This window comes from Eulemur rufifrons, chromosome 19, assembly GCF_041146395.1.
Source record: "Eulemur rufifrons isolate Redbay chromosome 19, OSU_ERuf_1, whole genome shotgun sequence".
Taxonomy (NCBI): Eukaryota; Metazoa; Chordata; class Mammalia; order Primates; family Lemuridae; genus Eulemur; species Eulemur rufifrons.
Window position 1 is genome coordinate 68,066,419 of NC_091001.1, and position 25,073 is coordinate 68,091,491.

The window sequence follows — 25,073 nt, forward strand, 5'->3', positions numbered from 1 at the left end:
AATCAAGTACCTAAATAAAATGCTGAAACATGAAAATTTATAGTCCTCTCACCTTTTCCTTTCTGAACTGATAGAATATAATCAGAAAAATTAAAAAAACATGTTCTGGTTTCAGTTATTCACTTCTGTAAAGTAGTACACTTAAATAAGTTCCTAAATATAATATTGGAGTCCTGTACATCACATTTAATTCAATTGGAAAAAAGTATTCTAAGACTGTCATGATAAAAAAGATTACAAAATTTCTCTGCTTATTCTAGTCCTAAATGCCATTTCTAGAATTTTAATAGAAAGGAAATTTTCAGACACAGTCACCCGTCAGATAATGTATATTATAGTTTAGCATATTTGACCAAACAATAAACACCCTTAAAAAAGCAAAATTGATTTATCATTTATTCTGTGCTATTAATACTCCCTATACATCTTTAATAGTAGTCACAAACTCTGTCTTGATGACTAATCTTTTCTAACATAAATAATGCTGATTCAACATTTCACTTCTACTTTACTTCTGGCATTCAATTTAGATGTCTAAATACCAAATTTAATAATTTGTTTTATCAAAAATTTGCTTCAAGAACAAAATTTCCATAAATTATTCTCTAACAAAGCAAAGCAGAACCTTTAATTGTAGAACACAAATGGAAAATAATACACAAGAAACTTTATTTCTTCAACTTGAAGGCTAATACCTAGGTGTTAGAAAAATAGGCCTAAGATACATTTTGCAATAAGTATTTTTTCTCCAGTGTCAAGACTTCTATTTTAAATGATATGTTACTTATAATGTTGTCATTTCAAAAGGGAGCTTTCTAAGAAGCTTTTAGTAAAGTTCTATGTTGGGCTCCTATATGTTCTAATCTGATTGTTTTAGAATTGCTTATTTGGTGAACATAAAGTCTACAAGAAGAAACAAAAAAATAACTAAATCACAATCTTTCTCAAGTAATTCAGAGTTTTCAACAATATTGTAAATGTATTCTTATAAACCTGTATTCCTGATAGTATTAACCTGTAATATGATCACAGCAAGTATATGAATTTTCTAATATTCTGGGGAAATATTCAGCGCATTGAAAGTAACTGCATTTAAAATCATTATGAAACAAAAAACATGTCAAATAGCATTATCATGTTAAATGGCAATTGAACATTTTATTTACAGTTCTGTAGTAATAACTAAATCTAAAAGAAATGTGTATCCAATGGGACATATTTTCAATGTTTAAAGAGCATCCTGAATATGGAATTTTAAAAAGTAATTAAAATAGGCAGAATTAGAAATCTATGAAAAGATTAAAAATCATTACTGCTAGAACTGATATCATTAAGTGCACACTCAAAGGACTTGAGTGTTGGCTGGAGGAAAAGAAAGTAAACCTTTCATATATTTTGATTTATCCAGGATGGAAACTAGTCATATGGTAGAGATATTGAGTTATATGATCCTCAGAAGAAATGGAAACAATTTATAAGAAAGATAATTTTCAAACTTAGCAAAAATAGTAAAACAATAGGGGAAACTACTGGGGCTAAATACTTGTCATTCTAGAACCATCTCTTCAGAATGTTTCTGGTGACCTTTTCAAAATAAATTTTTAAAAATACAATAAAGGATAATAGTATCAATTGTGGGTGAAAACACAAACCCAACACTGCATATAATATAGATCAGAAAATTTTATTATTTAATTTACTTAAGGTTGTAAAAAAAAAATTAGAATTTTTCCCTGTTCTCATATTTCTGTTATCATTCAATTTCTGAAGATTCCAAGTAAATTAATTCAGAAGTTTAAAAAGCATTAATGATCCCTATCGTAGCAAACTGTATATTCTATAGTCATCAATCTTAACTCTTCCAATAAACCTAGGGATTTAAATAAGTTGAAAATGAAAACAGTCTCCACAATCTTAAAATCTAGGTGAAATGTCCTCATGGTCCAATAACTTGTAAAATGTGAACAGGTCACCAGACCAACATACTAGTGTATAACTTTAATAATTTCTAGCAGCAAAACACCTGGAATAGCCAATAACAAATGGTTTCATTGGATTGTAGATTAACTTCTTTCAGAGAAATAATTTTTAAAAGTACTCTAAAGTACTGTTCAACTGCAAGCAAACATGAAAGATATCAAAGATCTTGTTTATCACCACCTTTCCCAGTGGAATCAGGTGCAACTGGAACCTTACTAGTTTCAACAAAAACAGATTCAAAGGCAGCTTCCTGTTCTTCCAAAGAATCAGCAGCCGTGGCTCCTTTAATTAGTGTTGGGTTGGTAAAAGATTGTTGCTGCTTGGAAATTTTACTGGATTCCATCGTTTTCCTACCTCTTCTTTTACCAAGAATTTTGACATAATTTGCAGGTATAAGTCCTGTTGTTTGACCATCAAGACTAGCCAGAAGCCAACCACGCACTTTGGGTTGTTGTTCTGATGGAAAAAAAGACAGCCTTGTAATTAGAACATACTTTGGAGGTCGAACAGAATACTGACGGTAAAATATATTACATAAAATCTGTGTTACACTCACATAATAAATAGAATATATAAACAAACAGTACATGCATGTATACTGAAAATGAAATGCTGAGTAAACTTAACAGTTCCAGGGGTCCAGGGTCCATTCTTATAATTTATATTTTTTATTTTACACTTCAACTAACATCAATGTCTTTCATATTTAAATTGGCATCTCAATAGGTTAAGTTAGAAATAAGTATAGAAAACATATACTTTTATGCAATCATCTTTCTTTTCTCTCTTTTTTTTTTTTTTTTTGAGACACGGTCTTACTCTGTCTCCTGGGCTAGAGTGCAGTGGCATCATCATAGCTTACTGCAACCTCAAACTCTTGGGCTCAAGCAATCCTCCTGCCTCGGCCTCCCAAGCAGCTGGGACTACAGGCCCATGCCACCACACCCAGCTAATTTTTCTATTTTTTGTAGAGATGGGGTCTTACTCTTGCTCAGGCTGGTCTCCTGGCCTTAAGTAATCCTCCCGCCTCAGCCTCCCAAAGTGCTAGGATTACAGGTGTGAGCCACTGAGCCTGGCCTGCAGTCATCTTTCTTTGTATACTTTTGGCCAAAATACAAAATTCATTCTATATGACTATAATAAAACAATCCTGAAGATAGTGAATGCTAATTTGAATCCAAGATGGGGAAAAAATTTAAGACCCCAGTAGTCTCTAGCCACATGACAAAAAGTTAAAGGCAACACTCTGAGCTTAGAGTGGGAAAGATTATTGAATATATTCAATTTTCTATAACATTTTCCCATCTATTTCATCCATGTCTTCAAAAAGCTGTTTAACAGTTACAATTTTAGTTCAACATTATGATTGAGGCATAATACAAGACTTTTTCTGTTTAATAGTCTATAATAAAAGGAAAAAAATAAAACAAATCAACCATGTCTGTGAATGATTTTGTTTTAAATGCTCAAACATACTTTTCTTGAGCAATGGAGGAAAGCAAGGAAGCAAAGCCAAAGTGTTAAGAGGGACTATTAGTTGCAAAATAATGATACAAAAACTTTTCTAAAATACTATAATTGAAAGAAACATTTGACATTCTTTATTCTTTATCTAGATTAATTAAAACTAATTATCTGTGTTGGCTTTGTCTCTAACAATAAATCTTAAAAAGAAATCATTCTTTTGAAATCCAAAGTAGTAAACTGCTATTTCACTAGAAGAAAAAACCAAATGTAATACCTATAAGCCTAACGTTTTTTTTTTTTTTTTTTCGTTCCTTGAGACAGGGTCTTGCTATCTTGTCCAGGCTGGAGCCCAGAGGCTATTCATAGGTGCATAGCACATTACAGCCTCCAATTCCTGGCCTCAAGCAATCCTCCCACCTTAGCCTCCTGAGTAGCTGTGGCTACAGATGTGTACCACTGCACCCAGCTGAAGCCTAGGTTTTATGTAAGAAGGAATGAGGCAGAGATTTAGCAATTTGATCCAAAATTTTTCCAAATTTTTCAATTATTTATACATAAAATGAATGATTTGAACATTGAAGGTATTTTCTCTATGTAGAGTGACTAAAATCAATAAAGCTAAAGCTTCTATTAACAGATCCTCCCATGAAAAAGTTAGCCAGAGTGATTAACAGCATAGGCTTGGAAGTCAGACAAACCTAGATTCATTGTTCAGCTCTGTGATACTGAAAAATTTACTCATTCTGAGTCTCAGTTTCCTCCTGTGTAAAACAAGGACAGGATAATAGTACCACTTGATAGTATTATTGTAAGGGTCAAATGAAATATGTAAAATATAGTACCTTTTACATAGTAAGTATTCTATAAATGACATCTGTATGGTTACTAGTACCTTTACCAATGAAATGTAACTTTCTGCAATAAATCTGAATACCCACAAATATACAAATTAAAAATCCACAAAAATCCTGATAATTATTATTGGGGAAAGGTGAAGGAAAAGGTCATTTTGCCTGGAGTAATTAAAAACTATTTGTGACTTGGTTAAAAAATAAGCCTGAGATGTGTATAACTTTCTTGCTAAGGGTCTATAATCCTTTGTGACAATTCCTAAAATATTTATGATAAAGTTTCAGTAAACACTATTCAAGTAATAAAGCAAGCAATACCAGTCCCAGAAATCTAGGACAGATAGGGATGCTTTTAATAGATTCCTTTGGCTTATTAGATTTATTTCATTTAGTACTTACCTCATGTTTTTCTGTTGGGATTAATGGAGACTGTAATTCAAGTGTTTTGAATTTAGAAGAGGCTATATAAACAAAGACTTTCCTTATCTCAGTCAAATATTGGAACAACTCTGATGGGACATTTCTCCCTGACTCCCTCAGATTTGGAAATCTAAATTGACACGAAAGATTCTAGTAACTACCTCAAAGTTAACTAACAATGAACAAGATCCTTTGTTGTAGTTTTTAACATTATCTTTATAAATATTAAAAATTCACAGATAATTTCAACTTATTCATAATTTGTTACCTCTGAGAGCTAAGTTGAGCATATCACCAGCCCGGAAAGAAATTTCTTCTTCAGATACAGCAACAAAATCATATTCTGCTCTAGCAACTACATGGTCATCCTCACCACTTGCCCAGTTGATGTTGTCTATAAGCCAAATCAAGAATTAAGATTAGGTTAGTAAAATTTAAAAAAGAAAAATGCAAGTATTTCACTGGCTATGGTTTGCAAACTGCATAAATTTATTTGCCAAACATCCTCCCCTCCCAAGTAAATTCTATAGTAAATACTATGTTAAATTAACCAAACATTCATTCCCTAGGATATTATGAACCTTTTCCTTTTCTTTAAGCTCCAAATTTCAGTTCACTTACTTTAAGCCAGGAGTTGGCAAATTTTTTCTGTAAAGGGTCAGATAGTAAATATTTTAGGTTTTATAGACCAAGAGGCAAAACATTGTGTGGTTATTGATATAACAAGAGAAAAAACAATTTCCATAATTTTTTTATTGATAAAATTCAAAATGTAATAACAATTTTTTTTGTGTGTGTGTAATACAGTTCTACTTAGCAGATTGGAACATTTTAGGGAGAGAATATTTCACTTCTGTAAGTGTGTGGTTTTAGTTGAGCATGTTCATTACTTGGAAGATTAATAGACTAGAATTCTGTTAAATTCTTCTCTTGATATTTGCCTTTTACCATATCATTACATTGCAGATTCATCATTTCCAAATGAAGACTAAATGGAAGCTCCTCAATTGCACAGTTAAATGGATTCTGAAATATGGAAATTTCCTTTGTGCTTGCATGGAGCTCCAAAAAATGCTCTAGTATTGTGGTTTGAGCTTGGAAAATATATCTGCTGCAAACTTGTATAGGAATGGAGATATTGCTTCTTATTTTAACTTTTGACAGCCTGGGAGGTGTATAAAATAGTGTGATATTACTTGTGATTCAAACAATGTTAGCTGTTGTCAAAATAACTTTATTATAGCATAAGTTTTGCATATAAGCGCTGTTCTGCCTCATAGTTTTATGTTAAATTTATTAAGAATATAACCAAGTCTACAGCAAAAGCTGATTTCCAAAGCAATTAAAAGTGTTTAATAATAGTGGTTGAAGGTGGTTCTGTTTAGAAAAATTTCAGTCTTGGTCTTAATCTCAAAAAAATAAAACTTAAGCCTTGTTAAGCCATTGAACCGCTGTGTGGTAGGGCAAGTCTTGATCTTCAGTTTCTACAACTGACAAAAATTCACAAAACTGACAATGCTTACATCACAAGAGTGAATAGAGTTTACCTTGACACTATTGGTTCAATAACACATGATAAATTCAAATATTTTCTGCAATAAACCTGATGATGAGTAACATTAATATAATGAATAACCATAGGCTTAAAAAACTGGAGAGGGTTGTGGTGGCTCACATCATTATGTAATCCCAGCACTTTGGGAGGCCAAGGTGGGAGGATTGCTTGAGGCCAGGAATTTGAGACCAGCCTAGGCAACAGATTGAAAACCCCCATCTCTAAAAAAAAAAAAAAAAAAAAAAACCAAAAATATTAGCCGGGCATGGTGGCACATACCTGTAGTCCCAGCTACTTGGGAGGCTGAGGCAGAAGGATTGCTTCAGCCCAGGAGTCTGGGGTTGCAGTGAACTATGATGACACCACTGTACTCTAGCCTGGGTGACAGAGTGAGAGCCTGTCTCATAAAAACAAAATAAAACAAACCACCTCCCGTATTTTCAAAAGCTTTGTAAATTTTGTCCAACTAAGTCTTTGTTTGCTCCACCTATATTTTCACCACCATCAGCTTCAATACATCTTAGCAGATTCCACCTCAGGTTGTACTGAATTAGTATTTTCAACTTCTTTGAAAATATTAGTGCCAGTATTTATACCACACAGACTACTCACAGAAGCTAATTCTTCAGCCACTTCTAATTCATCATTGACCCCCTCAAATAAACAACTGAGCACTGTTGTCTTAGTCCATTTTATGGCACTATAACAGAATACAACAGACTGGGTAATTTATAAACAACAGAAGTTTACTTATTTTGCTGACAGTTCTAGAGGCTGATAAGTCCAAAATCAAGGGGCTGCATCTGGTAAGGGCCTTCTTGCTGTGTTATAACATGGCAGAAGGCACCACATGACAAGACAATGCAAGCAAGAGAGGACCAAACTAGCTTCTGTACCCCATCCTTGTGATGAGCCCACTCCCTGGATAACATCTAACCTAATCACCTCTTAAAAGTCCCACCTCTTAACACTGTTGAAGTGGGAATTAAGTTTTCAGTACATGAACTTTGGGGGCCATATTCAAACCATAGCAACTATTAATGTCTGTTGGGTCATCACAAACCAAGGAAAAACAGTCAAATCATTTGCTTTGTTTTAAGTTGGCTATGCTGTTCCAAATGCCTTCAGCTTTTTAAGAAACTCACCTAAAGGCTAATAGTCTTAACCAAGTTTACTTTCTCCGGACACATATCTTTGGCTATTGCAATCACTGTTACTAAACATCTTTCTTTGCTTGGCTAACAAATGAGCCTCTCAGAAATTTATTTTGGTTGTGGCCTCATTTTCTTTTTTTCTTCTTTTTTGGTGAGGAAATTTCGCTGTGATGAAATTTCCATTTTAAATTTTCTAATTTTTCTGACTGTTGATTTTCTATGATGAGTGCTCAGTCTCATAATGTTGATGTGTGTTACATTCATTTAGCATAGCTATAGCGTCATTGCATAATAAATACAATACTTTACCATCTAATTCAATAAGAAAATAATCTATACTATACTGTGCCTTAAAAGTATGACACTCAGGCCAGGAGCAGTGGCTCATGTCTGTAATCCTAGCATTCTGAGAGGCTGAGGAAGGATCGCTTGAGCCCAGGAGTTCAAGACCAGACTGGGCAAGAGCAAGAAAGTCTCTACAAAAAATAGAAAAAATTAGCCAGGCGTGGTAGTGCACACCTATAGTCCCAGCTACTCAGGAGGCTGAGGCAGGAAGATAGCTTGAGCCCAGGAGGTGGAGGTGGCAGTGAGCTATGACGACTCCACTGCATTCTACCCAGGGCAATGGAGAGATTCTGTCAAAAAAAAAAAAAAGAGGCCGGGCGCGGTGGCTCACGCCTGTAATCCTAGCACTCTGGGAGGCCGAGGTGGGCGGATCGTTTGAGCTCAGGAGTTCGAGACCAGCCTGAGCAAGAGCGAGACCCCATCTCTACTAAAAATAGAAAGAAATTATATGGACAGCTAAAAATATATATATAGAAAAAATTAGCCGGGCATGGTGGTGCATGCCTGTAGTCCCAGCTACTCGGGAGGCTGAGACAGGAGGATCGCTTGAGCTCAGGAGTTTGAGGTTGCTGTGAGCTAGGCTAACGCCACGGCACTCACTCTAGCCTGGGCAACAGAGTGAGACTCTGTCTCAAAAAAAAAAAAGAAAAGTATGACACTCAAAGTCCACTTTTCTCTTCTTGTGTGTCATGTATGCACTCAAAATCTTAAAAAACACATTGTAGTATAACAATGTATATGTTTCTCAATATGGTGTCAAATTACAACTAAGTTATTGAGATTTGTAGTATACAGAAGCGTGGAACAATGAGAGTCCCACATGTCTCTATGCAAACAATTCTGCTGTTATAGTGCAAAAGTAGGCATAACAATATGTACATGAATGAGTACACATTTCAATAAAACTTTATTAATGAACACTGAAATATGAATTTTACATAATTTTCACGTCACAAATTCTTTTGATTTTTTAAATATTCTTTTAATTTTTTTCCAACTACTGAAAAATATAAAAACCATTCTTAAATTGTGGGCTGTACAAAAACAGGAGCAGGCCAATTTGGCCCACAGGCCATAGTTCACCAATTCCTGCTCTAAGCAGTTAAAGTGATAGGACATAAGCTTCCTCAATTTTACTTCTCCTTAAAAATCTCTTTGCATCATTACACATTTCTCCTTCATTTGCCTCAAATAAAGAACTGCTCCTCCTTTTTACCTGGTTCCTTGGATCACAGCCTCTCTTACAATAGGAGAGATGGGAAGCTTCTTCATCATTTATCTTATCTGTCTTCCCCTTATTTACAATAGCTCCTCTCCTGCCTCCTTTCTTTTTTTTTTTTTTTTTTTTTTTTGAGACAGAGTCTCACTCTGTTGCCCAGGCTAGAGTGAGTGCCGTGGCATCAGCCTAGCTCACAGCAACCTCAAACTCCTGAGCTCAAGCGATCCTCCTGTCTCAGCCTCCCGAGTAGCTGGGACTACAGGCATGCGCCACCATGCCCGGCTAATTTTTTCTATATATATTTTTAGCTGTCCATATAATTTCTATTTTTAGTAGAGATGGGGTCTCGCTCTTGCTCAGGCTGGTCTCGAACTCCTGAGCTCAAACGATCCGCCCACCTCGGCCTCCCAGAGTGCTAGGATTACAGGTGAGCCACCGCGCCCGGCCTGCCTCCTTTCTTTTAGCCTAAAAGCATTCTCAAATCTCTTCTCTTCTTAAAAAAAAAAAACAAAGAAACAGCAAAACAAAACCCGAAAACAACCACATTGACTTTATCATTCAACTAGGCTATTATTTTTTCCTCTCCTTCCACTCATTGCTAATCTTTTCTTTTTCCACATCTTCTGACTTTATTTACCCCTTATCTCTTGCTACAGTTTCTGTCTTCTCCACTCTGCCAAATCTACTTGCTGGAGCTTGATAATCTCCAACTGTCAAATCTAATCATCTTTTTTCAATTCTTGATCTTAACTTATTATAGCACCTCACATCATTCATCATCCTTCTTCTTACTCTTGAAAATTTCTTTCATCCCTGCCTCTACAACGTAGCAATCACATGATTCTATTTCTGTTGTTCCTGATTTCCATTTTACCCCCTCTTATTTTCTGTCTTTCTACCACAGTAATATGATCCACTTATACTATTTCAACTACCACTTCTATGTTTCTATGGATGACTATTTTTTTTTTTAAGAGATGAGGTCTTGCTGTGTCACCCAGGCTAAAGTGCAGTGGCATGATCATAACTCACTGTAACCTCAAACTCCTCCGCTCAAGTGATCGTCTTGCCTTAACCTCCTGAGTAGCTGGGACTACCTACAGGTGTGTGCCACCGCACTGGGCTATGTGGATGACTCTTAGATCTTTCCTTTTTTTTTTTTTTTACCTCTTTTCTAAGATCCTGTCCTCCCTTTAAAACTGCTTTCTGACACTTTCTCAAATTCAACTTGAATGACCCACTGGCACATCAAGCTCAATATAACCCCAACCAAAGTAATGGTAATTGCTCACAAACCAGTTGTTCCGGGTGATTTCTCTACATTTATTTTACTGACTTTACCTACAAATACATATCCACAATTTGACTCCATCTCAGGACCCATGTCACTGCCACTCTGAGCCAAGCCACCATCATCTCTCACTTGAATTAATGTGATGGTCTCTTGAGTTTCCCCGACTGGCCTCTTCTGCTCTAGCTCTACCTAAGAACCATTCTTAGCAAAAAAGATTTTCTTCGTAAAATGTATGTCAGGGCATATCATTCTTTTGCTCAAAACTCTGCAATGGATTCCCATTTCAAAATAAAGGCCAATGTTCTTACAAATATCTATGGACTTACACCATCTACATGCTGTAATCTTCCACCTTCATCTCCTGCCACTCTCACTTTGCTCCAACCACACAGGCCTCCTTGCTGTTCACATGACATACCAGGCACACTGCCACTTAAATACCTTTGGACTTTTGCCATTCTCTATGCCTCACTCTTCCCTCAGAGTTGCAGGGCTTATTCCCTCATCTCCTTCAGGGAGGACTTTCCTGACTATATGTAGCACTGCAATCCCAGTATCTACACCTGGGACTCCCCAACATTCTTGCCTGATTTATTTGTTTTCCTATGGCACTTAGTACCTTCTGACTTATTATATATTTTACTTATTTGTTTACTGTCTCTCCCCATCAGATTGTCACAAGGGAGGGGATTTTTTTAATCCGCTTTATTCACTGCTATATCCCTAGTTCCTACAACTGTGACTAGCATGTAGTGGGCACTCAACAAATATTTATTGAATTAATGAATAAAACATTATCTCTCTGAAAACCCAAATTTAAAGGACTAGGGCATGTTAATTCCTTCTTTCCTTTTATGTACCACATTTGGTCAGTGACTATACCCATTGGTTCTATTACATCAATCCTGTTTCTCACAAATCCTAGTTCATTATCTCTCATCCAGTTTAATGCAAAAGCATCATATTTATCATATACCTTCCACATGCCAAACACATTGTTAGATATTAGGAATACAAAGGTGAACATAACCCAAATCTTCTATGAATCCTACCATTTAATTTCAACAGAGTTAATTTCTACTGATTTATCATAAACACTTCAGACAGACTGACCTCTTTAGAGCACTGTTTATATTATATGTATGTCACAACCTGCTAAAAAATAAAACAACACACAAAAACTACCAAAAAACCATCCATTCCTTACTAAATGGAAATTAAGTCTCATAATGGCAATTAAGACTTTCTACCATTAGCCTTCAACCTAATTTCTCAGCTTTATTTCTTACTATTCTTCTATTCAATATTATAGGATAACTACTGAACAAATCTCATATTTTCTGCCTATTTTTCTTCAAACTGGTCTACCGGATTGACAGTCTTTGTTTTCTTACCTAACTGATGAAATGTTACCTATCTTTCAAAAATCTAACTCAGGCTGGGCACAATAGCTCACATCTGTAATCCCAGCACCTTGGGAAGCCAAGTGGGAGGATTGCTTGAGGCCAGGAGTTCAAGATCAGCCTGGGCAAAACAGAGAGAGACCCCGTCTCTACAAAAAAAAGAAAACTGAGCCAGGCGTGGTGACGTGCACCTGTAGCCCCAACTACCTGGGAAGCTGAGGCAAGACAATCATATGAGTCTAGGAGTTTGAAGTTACAGTGAGCTGTGATGATGACACTGCATTCTAGCCTGGGCAACATAGCTGAGACCCTCTCTTAAAAAAAAAAAAAAATTAACTCGGATACCATTTTTTCCTGGACAAAAATGTTAGTTTCACTTTTCTAAAGTGAGCTAGTACTCTGTACCAGTTGATAGAATATGGGCTTAACAGTCAAGCAGCCCTGGCTTTATTTATAGTTTTGCTTTATCAAAGATGTAACACTAGATAAATGAGTTCTTTGAATCTCAGTTTTGTCACTTTTAAATGAGGATAATTCCTATTTCTTTGGGTTGTCGAAACAATTAAATGAGATGAAATACACGTCACCTATAAGACACTCACAGAGTGAAAATTAAGGGATCGAAAAAGATATTCCATGCAAATGGAAACCAAAAAAGACTACAAGTATCAACACTTCTACCAGATAAAATAGATTTTAAGAGACAAACTGTAAAAAGAGAAAAAGAAAGTCATCATATAATGATAAAGGGGTCAATTCAGCAAGAGGATATAAGAATTCTAAATATATATGCACCCAACAATGGAGCACCCAGATACATAAAGCAAACATTATTACAGCTAAAGAGAGTGATAGACCCCAATACAATAATTGTTGGAGACCTCAACACTCCACTTTCAGCATTGGACAGATCATCCAGACAGAAAATCAACAATGCAACATTGAACTTTCTCCACTATAGACCAAATGGATCTAACAGATATTTATAGAACATTTCATCTAACAGCTGCAGAATTCACATTCTTTTACTTGGCTCATGGATCATTCTCAAGAATACAATAAATGTTAGGCCACAAAACAAGTCTCAAAAAATTTAATAAAATTAAAATCATACAAAATATTTTCTCTGGCCACAATGGAATAAAGCTAGAAATCAATAACAAGAGGAATATTGGAAAATATACAAACACATGGAAATTAAACAATATGCTCCTGAATGACCAGTGGGTCAATGAAGAGATTAAGGAAATTAAAAATTTCTCGAAACACATGAAAATAAAAACACAACATGCCAAAACCCATGAGATACAGAAAAAGTAGTAATAAGAGGACAGTTTATAGCAATAAATGCCTATATCAAAAAAGTAGAAAAGCTTCAAATGAACAACCTAATGATGCATCTCAAAGAACTAGAAAAACAAGAGCAAACCAAACCCAAAATTAGAAGAAAGGAAATAATAAAGATCAGAGTTAGAAATAAGTGAAATTGAAACAAAAAATACCAAAGATAAACAAAACAAAAAGTTGGTTTTTTGAAAAGATAAACAAAATAGACACACCTTTAGCCAGATTAACTAAGAAAAAAAGAGAGAAGACTCAAATAAATAAAATCAGAGATCACAGTATTTAAGTTATGAGATTAAAAAAACACCAAAAAAATCAGAGATGAAAGAGGAGACATTATAACTCATACACAACTGATATTGCAGAAATCCAAAGGATCATTAGAGACTACTATGAGCAACTGTATGCTAATAAATTGGAAAACCTAGAAGAAATGAATAAATTTCTAACATACAACCTACCAAGACTGAACCAGGAAGAAATCCAAAATCTGAATAAACCAATAACAAGAGAAGCAGTAATAAAAAGTCTCCCATCAAAGAAAAGCTCAGGACCTGATGGTTTTACTGCTGAATCTTACCAAGCATTCAAAGAAGAACTAATACTTGTCCTATTTAACAAATCCAAAAAATTGCAGAGGAAGGGATACTCCCAAACTCATTCTATGAGGCCTGTATCACCCTGATACCAAAACCAGACAAAGACACAACAAAAAAAGAAAACTATAGGCCAATATCTCTGATGAATACAGTTGCAAAAACCTTCAATAAAATATTAATACTAGCAAACCAAATTCAACAACACATTAAAAAGATTATTCATCATGATCAAATGGGATTCATCCCAGGGATGCAAGGATGGTTCAACACATGCAAATCAATCAATGTGAACAAAGGACAAAACCCATATGATCATTTCAACTGATGCTGAAAAAGCATTTGATAAAACTCAACATCCCTTCATGATAAAAACTCAAAAAACTGGGTACAGAACGAAGTTACCTCAACACAAGAAAAGCCATATATACAGATTTCATAGTTAGTATCATACTGAATGGGGAAAGCCTTTCCTTTAAGATCTGCAACAAGACAAGGATGCCTACTTTCACCACTGTTACTCAACACAGTACTAGAAGTTCTAGCTAGAGCAATCAGATAAGAGAAAGAAATAAACGACATCCAAACTGGAAAGGAAGAAGTTATCCTTGTTTGCAGACGATATGATTTTTTATCTAGAGAAACCTATCAGAACTGATAAACAAATCCAGTAAAGTTGCAGGACGCAAAATCAACATACAAAAATCCAGTAGCATTTCTATAGGCCACCAGTAAACATTCTGAAAAAGAAACCAAGAAAGCAATCCTATTTACAATAGCTACAAATAAAATAAAATATCTAGGAATAAGCTTAATCAAAGAAGTGAAAGATTTCTATAATGAAAACTATAAAACATTGATGAAAGAAGTTGAAGAGGACATAAAAAAATGGAAAGATACTGCATGCTCATGGATTGGAAGAATATTGCTGTCCACAATACCCCAAGCAATCTACAGATTCAATGCAATTCCCATCAAAATACCAATGACATTCTTCACAGAAATTGAAAAAAGAATTCTGAAATTTATACGGAACCATACAGAACCCAGAATAGCCAAAGCCATCCTGAGCAAAAAGAACAAAACTATAGGAATCCCATTACCTGACTTCAAATTATACTACAGAGCTGCAGTAACCAAAACAGCACAGTACTGGCATAAAAACAGACACAGAGACCAATGGAACAGAATAGAGAACTCAGAAAAAATCCACACATCTATAGTGAACTTATCTTTGACAAAGGTGCCAAGAACATGTAGCGAGGAAAGGACAATCTCTTTCAATAAATGGTGCTGGGAAAACTGGATATCCATATGCAGAAGGTTGAAACTAGACCCTTATCTCTTGCCACATACAAAAATCAAATCAAAATGGATTAAAGACTTAAATCTAAGACCTGAAACTATGAAACTAGTAAATGAAAACATTAGGGAAATGCTTCCAGACATTGGTGTGGGCAAGGATTTCTTGAGTAATACCCCCAAAGCACAGGCAACCAAAGCAAAATTGGACAAATGGGATCACATCAAGCTAAAAACTTTCTGCACAGCAAAGGAAACAATCAATAAATTAAGGAGACAATCCACAGAATCAGAGAAAATATCTGCAAACTACCTGTCTGACAAGGAATTAGTAACTAGAATAACAACTAAATAGGAAAAATATCAAATAATCCAGTTAAAAAAATGGGCAAAGGATCTGAATAGACATTTCTCAAAAGAAGACACATGAATGGCCAACAGGTATATGAAAAAATGCTCAACATCATTAATCATCAGCGAAATGCAAATCAAAACTACAATGAGATATCATCTCTTCCCAGTTAAAATAGCTTTTATCAAAAAAGCAGGCAATAATGAATGCTGGTGAAGATGTGGAGAAAGGGAACCCTCATACACTGTTGGTGGGAATGTAAATTAGTGCAACTACTATGGAGAACAGTATACAGGTTTCTCAAAAAACTGAAAATAGAACTACCAGATGACCCAGCAATCCCACTGCTGGGTATATATCCAAAGGATGGGAATTCAGTATATCAAAAAGGTATCTGCACTCCCATTTTTATTGCAGCACTATTCACAATAGCCAAGCTATGGAATCAACCTAAGTGTCCACCAACAGATGAATGGACAAAAAGAAATTGTGGTACATGTACACAATGAAATATTATATAGCCAAAAGAAAGAATGAAATCCTGCCATTTGAAACAATATGAATGGAACTGAAGAAACCAAGGACAGAAAGACAAATCTTGCATGTTCTCACTCATATGTGGGAGCTAAACAATTGATGTCATGGAGACAGAGAGTAAAAGGACAGTTACCAGCGGCTGAGAAGGGTAATGGGGAGAGGGAGATAAAGTGGGGATGGTTACTGGGTGCAAAAATATAGTTAGATAATTTGATAGAATGAACAATATTTGATAGCACAACAAAGCGACTATAATCAATAAGTTAGGGTACACTTTAAAATAACTAAAAGAATGGAACTGTAATGTTCCTAACACAAAGAAATGTTAAATGACTGAGGTGATGGATACTCCAATTTTCCTGATTTGATTGATTCACATTGTATCTCTGTATCAAAACATATGTACCCTATAGAGATACAGAACTATTATGTACCCATAATAAAAATTTAAAAAAAAAAAAAGCTGAAGAAACCTTCTGTCATAGTCCTTACCACACTCTTTCTGCCTAATTACAATTACCTGTATATGTGTCTTAACATATATTCAAATAAGGTTGAGAAAGATAGGGATTATGCCCTACATATATTTGTATACTCCACAGCACCAAGTTTTAGTACCTTTATAACAGTAAGGTAATGCTTACTGTTAAACTGAACTAATAATAAATCAATCAGCAAACCTGTTTTTGCGACATATTCCTCTTCCAGTTTTGAAGGTCTTAACTTAAAATATATATTGGATCAAAATAGTAAATACAAGTTAACATAAAGAAAGGTAATTTAACAAATATATTCTTGAAATCTGACATTGTTACATGGTTTTTGAGCCCGTTCCCTTACCTGTTACTTCCTCGCTGTGGGTAGACAGCAGTTTCCAGATGAGGTAAGGACCACCAAGGATGACAGCAAAGAACAAGAATATTGGCCAAGATTTTGCTGAGTTAGCTGCTCCATCCTCAGCACCAAGGCAAGCCACAGTTCCTTCACTTTCTGCCCACAGATCCTCATTCTCAGAGCCTCTTCTTAAACCTATCATCCGCTGTAACCGTCTGTAAAGATACCGTATAGTCCTAACTAATGCAAAAGCTGAAAAAACCTTTGTAAAGTGTATTTTTAACCGAGAAAAGTGATTTGCTACATCCAATACTGCCCTGAAACTGTTATAGACAGCTGAAAAGGTAGCATCCATCATCATACTGACAGAGGCAAATGCATGCACAATACTTTCAATGGACTGAAATGCACCTCTGCTGCTTTCTTCAGCTTGCTGAACAAATCTACTGGGTGGAAGATCATCTACACGGAGGCGGTTATAGCCCACACCATTATATCCATAACTATAAGGGCTATAGCTTCCATAAAATGAATTTCCATAGGCACCATATCCAGAGGAAAATGAACTGTAAGCAGGTCTGAAAGTGTTCACATTGTTGCTTCCTGTCTGCTGTGATGGTCTTGGTAGAACAGGTGGGGGCACTCTGGTAAGTGTTGGTTGTCCAGGTCTTGTCACTAAAGTAGGACCCAAATCAGCAGATCTAAAACCAAAAAAGATTCAAAATGGTTACTTAACCCACAATAAATTCAATTCAAAGCAACTATTGAACCCTTCCTATATAACTAGTGCTATGACAGATTCTACTGAAGATGTTTTGAGTTAGAAATAGTCTGTAATATTCAGATGCTTAGAATCTCATTAAGACAAAATGAGTAAGATAAAATAGCTGACTGAATTCTTATTTACTTATCCTAGCATTATTAATATAGTTATGTGTCACTTAATGATGGGAATACGTTACAAGAAATGTGTTGTTTGGTGATTTTGTCATTTTGTGATCACAGAGTATACTCATACAAACCCATATGGTATAGCTTACTACACGCCTAGGCTATATGGTACAGCCTATTGTTTCTAGGTTACAAAACTATATAGCATGTTACTGTACTGAATAGTACAGGCAACTGTAACACAATGGTAAGTATTTGTGCATCTAAAACAGTGAAAATACGGTATTATAATCTTATGGGACCACTGTCATACATGTATTCTGTTGTTGACTGAAACATCGTTATGCAGTGCATGACTGTATTATCTCCAATCTGTGGTTTCTTTTTTAAGACACTTGTTCATTTTCTCAAGGTCAGTTACAACTAGATATTTGTTCATCTTTGTACTTAAATGGCACTATCTTAATTATTATAGTTTAATAATAGGTCTTGTTTTGTCTTTCTAGATTTATTTCTGTGCACATATACATGTATAAATACTTTTACAAAAATATGGTCATACCATGAATACCACTTATAATGGTATCTAGTGTCAATTTAGATCTATATCTTATTTAGTGTCCACATAGGTGTGTATCATTAAGACTGTGTAGCCTTCCACTTTGTAACACCAAAATTTATTTAATTCCCTATCATTGGACATTTTTATTAATATTTAGACACTGTAAACAATGCCTCAAGCAACATCTCTATCTCCGTATCTCTGTGCCTCTATTTCTGGTATAATTATTTCCTCAGGATAAAGTCCTAGAAAAGGAATTACAAGGTGTAAGATCATTAATATTTTTTAAGGCTTTAAGATGCCTTTAAGGTAAATCTGTTACATCCTGCTTCCACACATACTCCTCTGTACAGACAGTACCCAAGCTACAGCTCTCTCTACAGGTGAAGACAGCCAGGATGCCCCAGTCCACACTCCTGCCCAGTCTGTTGGCCTTCTGGTAGTTCAGCAGCTGAGGCATAACCTGGAATTCAATATTCTCTTGGAACCACAGGGGCAATCTGGAATATCCTTTTCTTGAGGGATATTTTCACCAGAAATCCAGATGGGGGCAAGACCTCTGGCGTATCTGAGAATCTGTTCTGGTTCAGGGCTATTTGAGTTTTAAACTTTTGGAAAATTTTATCCTCCCTGGATTCACGTTTTGCCATGGAATCTAGCTCTTCCTCAAGTGCTTCACCTATGCTCCCACAATCTCTGCAGCATCTTCCTTTTCCACAACTTGAGGCATAACCTCATCTTCTGTTTCTATTACAATTTCAAATTCGGAAAAAGGAAGTTGTGGTCTGGAATTGCATGGTCCAAACGAACTGGCTGTGAACACGCCTGCTTGTGTCCTGATCTCCAGTTGAGACCCTGATGCACCTTACAGCACTAGTGTGCCTTGTGACATCGGGAGAATGTTTGGGGGCCTAAACAGCCACAAACCCTTCAGAGATGAGTGCCAGACTTAAGCTGGAAACACATAGATTCTCCTGTTTCTGGGGGAGGATTCTGAGAAGGTGTCTCATATAAGTAAAAGTCATTTTTCCTGGGTAGCTGATTCCTAAAAGCTCGCAGCAGCAGAAGAGGAAGAGGCAGGCATTGGTGGAAGGCGTCGGCATGGTGGGGCAGCGGCACATACGCCTGCAGCAGGAAGGCCACCCGGCAGCTGCAGAGCGCGCAGGCCAGGCCTCCAGGCCCTGGCAGCCTGGCCCTGCCCAGCCACGCTGTGGGCCACTCGCCCGCCTGCCCTCCTTGCTGGGGAACTGGCATAGGGGTGAGTGGGTGCTGAGGGAACAGGCAGAGGCAACAGGAAACCTACTGGACAGAGACAGGGGATTATGGAAGACAGAAAGGAGAGAAAACGGAACTCTAAAATTCCTACTCAATATAAGCATATAAAAAATACCACAAGGAAGTAAAAACACTAAGAAACCAAGCCAACAAAAATCAATGGGAAGAATAAAATTCATTCAAAGGAAACTAATTATATATAAAAGCTCAAAGATTCTAGATATGTTTAAAATTATCAAAGAGATAAATGAAGCACCATCTGTGAAATAAAAAGGGAAATGAAATAAAGAGGTAAATATTTTTAAAAATTCCATTAGAAATCTTAGACATGATACAGCCACAAGAGCTGACTTGCAACTATTAAGCAAGAAGAAAATTAGCTGCTGTACACTACAAAGCAGAATGGAAATGCAGAACTTGGGAATTTCACTTTAAGTAATGGTAGTTGAAATAATCAGATTAACCCTCCACTGAAAACAACTAGAAAGGCAGGAAAAAAAAATTGAAAAATATCTATTTGAAGCATTAAAGAACAAGGCACTGAGGAATTCTGGATTCAAAATCCAGGAGAAAAAAAAAAAAAACAGAGAGCATGATATTTTGAGATGTTTCTCTAGGGATTAGGGCCAATTTCAGAAGAGATAGTTGACAGGATGAGAAGCTGAGCAGAGCTTCTAATAGACTCCTCAGCTAAAGAGACATAAACTAGAGTTGAGAATCCTAAAGAGGAGGGCCATAGTCAACCCCCACACTTGGGACCTTCAAGGGATATACACTAGGAGTAAGGGTGAAAAGGTAAGCAGGAATAGACTAGCCCCTAGCAGGAACTAAAACCACAGTTTCAAATCAGCTTAATTCTTGATTGGATTAGAGCTATATACTAGATTGCTAGTGGCCTGAAATTCTGGTCAAAAGTAAGTCTCTGGAGGAAGATATCATACCTCAAATCACCTTAAATTGTCTATATACAACGTCCAGCACTCATTAAAAAATAATTGGGCCTATATGATGACAAAATTACATGTTAAAAAAAAGAGCAACATCAGACAATACAAAAGCTCCAGAGGGGATCCAGATAATAGAGTTATTAGGCAGACTTTAAACAACTATGCTTAATATATTAAAAGAAAAAAAAAAAGCAAGATTGGGATTTTTCAGCAGATAATAGAAACTATGAAGCAGGACCAAACGGAAATTCTAAAACTAAAAACAAACAAACCTGAAACTATGAACTCAATGACTGGTTTAATATCAGATTAGACACACTGAAAGAAAAATACCAGTGAACTAGAAGAAAGTTCAGAAGAAAATACATAGAAGAAAGCACGAGAAGCAAAAGGAAAAATACAGGAAAGAGTAAGATACAAGTATATTGAAATATAGGGCTTATATGTGATTTGAGTTAAAGGAGTAAACAGACAATAAGCAGAAGCAATATTTGCAGAAATAATGGCTGAAACTTTTCGGAAATTAATGAAAGGCAAAGTCAGATTCAAGTATGAATTCACAGATCCCTATGAATTCCACCCAGAATAATACAAAGAAAACCACATTAAGGCCTAACAAAGTATAATTGCTGAAAACCAAAAACCAAGAAAATCTTGAAACTAGCCAGAGGGAAAAAAAGAGATTCTTTTTAAAGGAGCAATAATAAAGCAGAGATGGCAAAAACTGTCAGAAAGCTGATAGAAGAAAAAAAAAAAAGAGAGAAGCTAGGAAAAATTTAGTTCCCTTCATGACAATGTTGAGACAGCAGATCTCTAGACTTCTTGCTAACAATAAATGTCTTCATAGTCCAAAGTATAGTAAGTCAGATATTGTTACTTGCAACAAAAACTATTCCTGGTTTAACAGAAGACATAGGAAAGAATAGCACTTAAACAATATCTAAAGCAATATTTAAAGGTATAACTGGTGACAATTTTCCTGAATTAAAAAAAGACATATGAACTCTGTGGGTCCTGAGCAGGAGAGAACAATATTATATATGTGTCTGTACATTCAAATCTAGATACAGTGTAATAAATCTGTATAATATAAATTATATATGTGTGTCTGTATATTCAAATCTAGATACAGAAGACCAAGGTATCAGATGAAATCTTAAAGGCTACTAAGGAGAAGACAGTCTACCCATGAAGGAATAAATATTAGATTCAATAGAAGAATTTCTCTAGCTATAAAACTTTGACACAAAGCCAGAAAAGTATAGTACAAAGAAAGAAAATTTCAATTTCACCTAGGTACATATATATAAAATCTTAAAAATATTAGAATTCAGGATTGCACATATTAATAAAAAAGTCACAACTAAGCAGAGTTCATCCAGAAATGCAAGAAATGATGACTCAACATTAGAAAGTTAATTAATGCAATAAATCACATTTTTATATTAAAGAAAAATACATATAATTATCTCAACAGATGCAGAAAAGTCATTCATAAAATTTAATACTTCTTTATAATAAAAATCTGAGCAAGACAGAGAAAAGTTCAATGGGATAGCTATAAAAACAAAAAGCAAACATCCTACTTAATAGTGAGACTTCGGAGGCATTCCAATGGAAGTCAGGACCAGTACAAGGATCCTGGTTCTCTCTGCTAGTTTATTTGTAAATGATAGAATTGTCTACATGGAACACAAGAAAATTCAAACCAAACCATTAGAACAAATTAAGAGTTTGACATTATGCTGTACATAATATTTATATATTTTTAAAAAATCAATAGCATTCTGATTCATCTGCTAGTAACCAACTGGAAAACGTGAAAGGAAAAATATCCCACTTACAGTTGCAACCAAAAACATATATATAATCTACGAATGATAATAAAAGATGGGAAAAAACTTCATAGAGATAATTATAAAACATTATTTAAGGCAAAAAAGATGATAAAAATTCTCACCAGTTGTAACATACACAAGATTCATGGATGGAAAGACACTTGATCTATAAATCAGCAAAGTTCCAATAAAAATCCCAGTAAGTCTTTTTATAAAGGCTAAGTGTAACAAAGGCAATTTTAAAGAACTGCAATGTGTGGAGACTCCTGACATAGTAAATACCAAAACATTACAAAACTCTAATTAAGACAGTGTAGTGCTAGCTTGAGAATAGACAAATAGACCAATAGAACATGTCAGAAAGGGCCTAAAACAGAACCACACATTTAGGAAAACTCATATGAGATAGATGGCATTCTAAACTAGGATGGAATACACTACTCAATAAATGGTGTTGGGACAATTAGTTGTCCATATGGAAAAAAACTTAGATTCCCTACTTCACATTGTCTTTTGTACAACAAAGTCAGTTCCAGGTGGGTTAAAGATATGAATGTGAAAACCAGAACATTTAAAAGAAAATATACAGAAAAATTTTCCTGATCTAGGCAGAAAGGATTTCTTAACCAAGACAAAAAGTACAACAACAAAAAAATGACAATTTTGGCTGTACTAAAATTAAAAACCTCTGTACAAAAAATTGAACATAAAGAAGAGAAGCCACAGAATGAAAGACATTAGCAAAATATACAAATAAAAAAGGATTATCAACAATAAAGTACTCTTACAAATTGATAAGCAAAGATAAAGCCAACAGAAAAGTGAGCAACAGAAAAAAAGAGGAAAAACATATATAAAATAATATACAGCCTATAATTACAAATAATATATAATATATATTATGTTTCTAAGCTTTAAATATAAAATATACATAATACACACAAACCTAAATACTAAAGTATAAAAACATTATTGGGTACACTGAACACCAAATAGGAACCATAGTTATTACCACTGGAAAGAAGAATGGGAGGATTTAACTGTTTCTCTCTCTTTTTTTTAAATCTGAAGCAAATCTGGCACGTAAGTATTTCTTAAAGTTGGGTGTTGAATACACAGGTAGTATCTTACTCTCTATTAATCTCTATGTGTTTAAAATACTTCATAATGAAAAAAGTGGGAAAATGGTTACTTTTACATAAACAGAACTTTAACAGATACGAAAATAAAACCTCTATTGTCCGACGAACAGTCCAAATGCAAAAGAAAAAGAAAACACTCATAAAAAGGTAGCAGAGGCCCGGCGCAGTGGCTCACGCTTGTTTGTAATCCTAGCACTCTGGGAGGCCGAGGCAGGAGGATCGGTCAAGGTCAGGAGTTAGAGACCAGCCTGAGCAAAAGCGAGACCCCTGTCTCTACTAAAAAATAGAAAGAAATTAACCTAACAACTAAAAATATATAGAAAAAATTAGCCTGGCATGGTGGCACATGCCTGTAGTCCCAGTTCTTCAGGAGGCTGAGGCAGGAGGATTGCTTAAGCCCAGGAGTTTGAGGTTGCTGTGAGCTAGGCTGACGCCACGGCACTCTAGCTTGGGCAACAGAATGAGACTGTCTCAAAAAAAAAAAAAAAAAGCAGAAAATGTCACCCTGGCTTAACAGTGTAATTAAAGCTTATTAATTGTTATGTATCTATCATAAATTAAGTAGTTACTGTGTTAACACATTTTAGCGTTTAAAGAAAAGATTTCAGAACATGCAGAAATACGTTCCAATATGTTGGGGATTTTTAAGCGTTAGGAAAACCTACAACAGCAGGTGATTTAACATTCGACTCACACCATCTGAATTAAGATGTCCAGAGACAAACACAAAATAGACAAGGCCTTGAAACTCTTCTATCTCTGTAGGTTTTAACCTTTTTAAAGTTGTGGAACCATTTGATACTGATTAAAAACAAAACAGACCAAAAACCATAGGCCTCAGAAAAATACGCTATTTTACACACAAACGGCATCGATAGGCTTGAGATTTAGAACTCCTGCTTTAAAGTTACTACTCCAAATCTCAATCCGAAACATTAGCTGAATTATGCTGGAGAAGAACACAAAGCGTATAAGCTTGGGTTCCAGTTGGCGTAAAACCTTTCAGCCTTTCACCAACTTGAGGTTAGCTTTTACAAGAGACTGCTCCCTGTTGATGCTGAGGCTGGGCAAACTCCGCTCTCAAGTGCTACAGACCAAAAAGTCTTAAAGCGTTAAAGGGGGTCCAACAGTTCTGTCAGTATCCCGCAAACAGAAAGCCACCCTTTCCTCCAAGCACAGGGACCCAGAAAGGCGCCCAGGTGCTCCCGAAAAAACGTCGCTGTCGCGAGTTGCCGGGTCAGAAACAGCTGTCAGACACTGAAATTCTCTCCGCAAGAGCCCCGGCTCCACCTCAACCTCCACACTCAAGGTTGGGGGCTGCATGAGGGGGGAGGGGATACCTCCCCCAACAACGGCCTCAACCGCCTCCTGCCAAGTCTTCGCTCTGGCCCACCAAACTCACACCCTGAAGAATCCCACACTCACTGGAAAGTGGGGCCCGGTCCTGGCCCCGGCCCGGCTCCCGGAATTCGGCGGGTCTCCCAGGGTTTCGGGGGAGGTGGCTGCTGGGACGCCATCTCCACCACCACTCTGCTCCCGCTCCTTGCCCGGACTGTTCAGGCCTGAGTACGCTAGCACCTCGAGCGCCAGGCGCAATGGGAGGAACACCGAGTCCTCCTCCCCGCCCACTCCTGCAGTCAGGACAGGGCTTGTGGTGCTTTGCCAGCTGGGACCAGATGCCAGGAGGATGCCACTAATTTATGGGAGGAAACGCTTTTTATTTGCCCCAGAAAGAGTTTCTGTTCTAAACCTGAGAGTAAGGACT

At 36.0% G+C, this 25,073-nt stretch overlaps 1 protein-coding gene and 1 pseudogene across 1 annotated transcript; both read right to left on the bottom strand.

Annotated features, from left to right (window-relative positions):
- Positions 1-1,760: 1,760 nt before the first annotated feature.
- Positions 1,761-24,825, bottom strand: PEX13 (peroxisomal biogenesis factor 13). The gene is made up of 4 exons (XM_069494497.1): positions 24,734-24,825; positions 16,660-17,354; positions 4,987-5,112; positions 1,761-2,436 (listed from the first exon to the last, which is right to left on the bottom strand). The coding sequence occupies exons 1-4, from the start codon at positions 24,823-24,825 to the stop codon at positions 2,138-2,140; spliced, it is 1,212 nt and encodes a 403-aa protein (XP_069350598.1). The 3' UTR covers positions 1,761-2,137.
- Positions 18,411-19,360, bottom strand: LOC138400067 (programmed cell death protein 2 pseudogene; annotated as a pseudogene).
- Positions 24,826-25,073: the final 248 nt, after the last annotated feature.

Coding starts and splice junctions, on each gene's coding strand:
- PEX13 (XM_069494497.1), bottom strand. CDS start 24,825: ATGGCGTCCCAGCAGCCACCTCCCCCGAAACCCTGGGAGACCCGCCGA. Junction 17,355..24,733: donor GGACCGGGCCCCACTTTCCA/GTGAGTGTGGGA, acceptor TTTTGGTTTTAG/ATCTGCTGATTTGGGTCCTA. Junction 5,113..16,659: donor CCACAGCGAGGAAGTAACAG/GTAAGGGAACGG, acceptor TTTGGCTTATAG/ACAACATCAACTGGGCAAGT.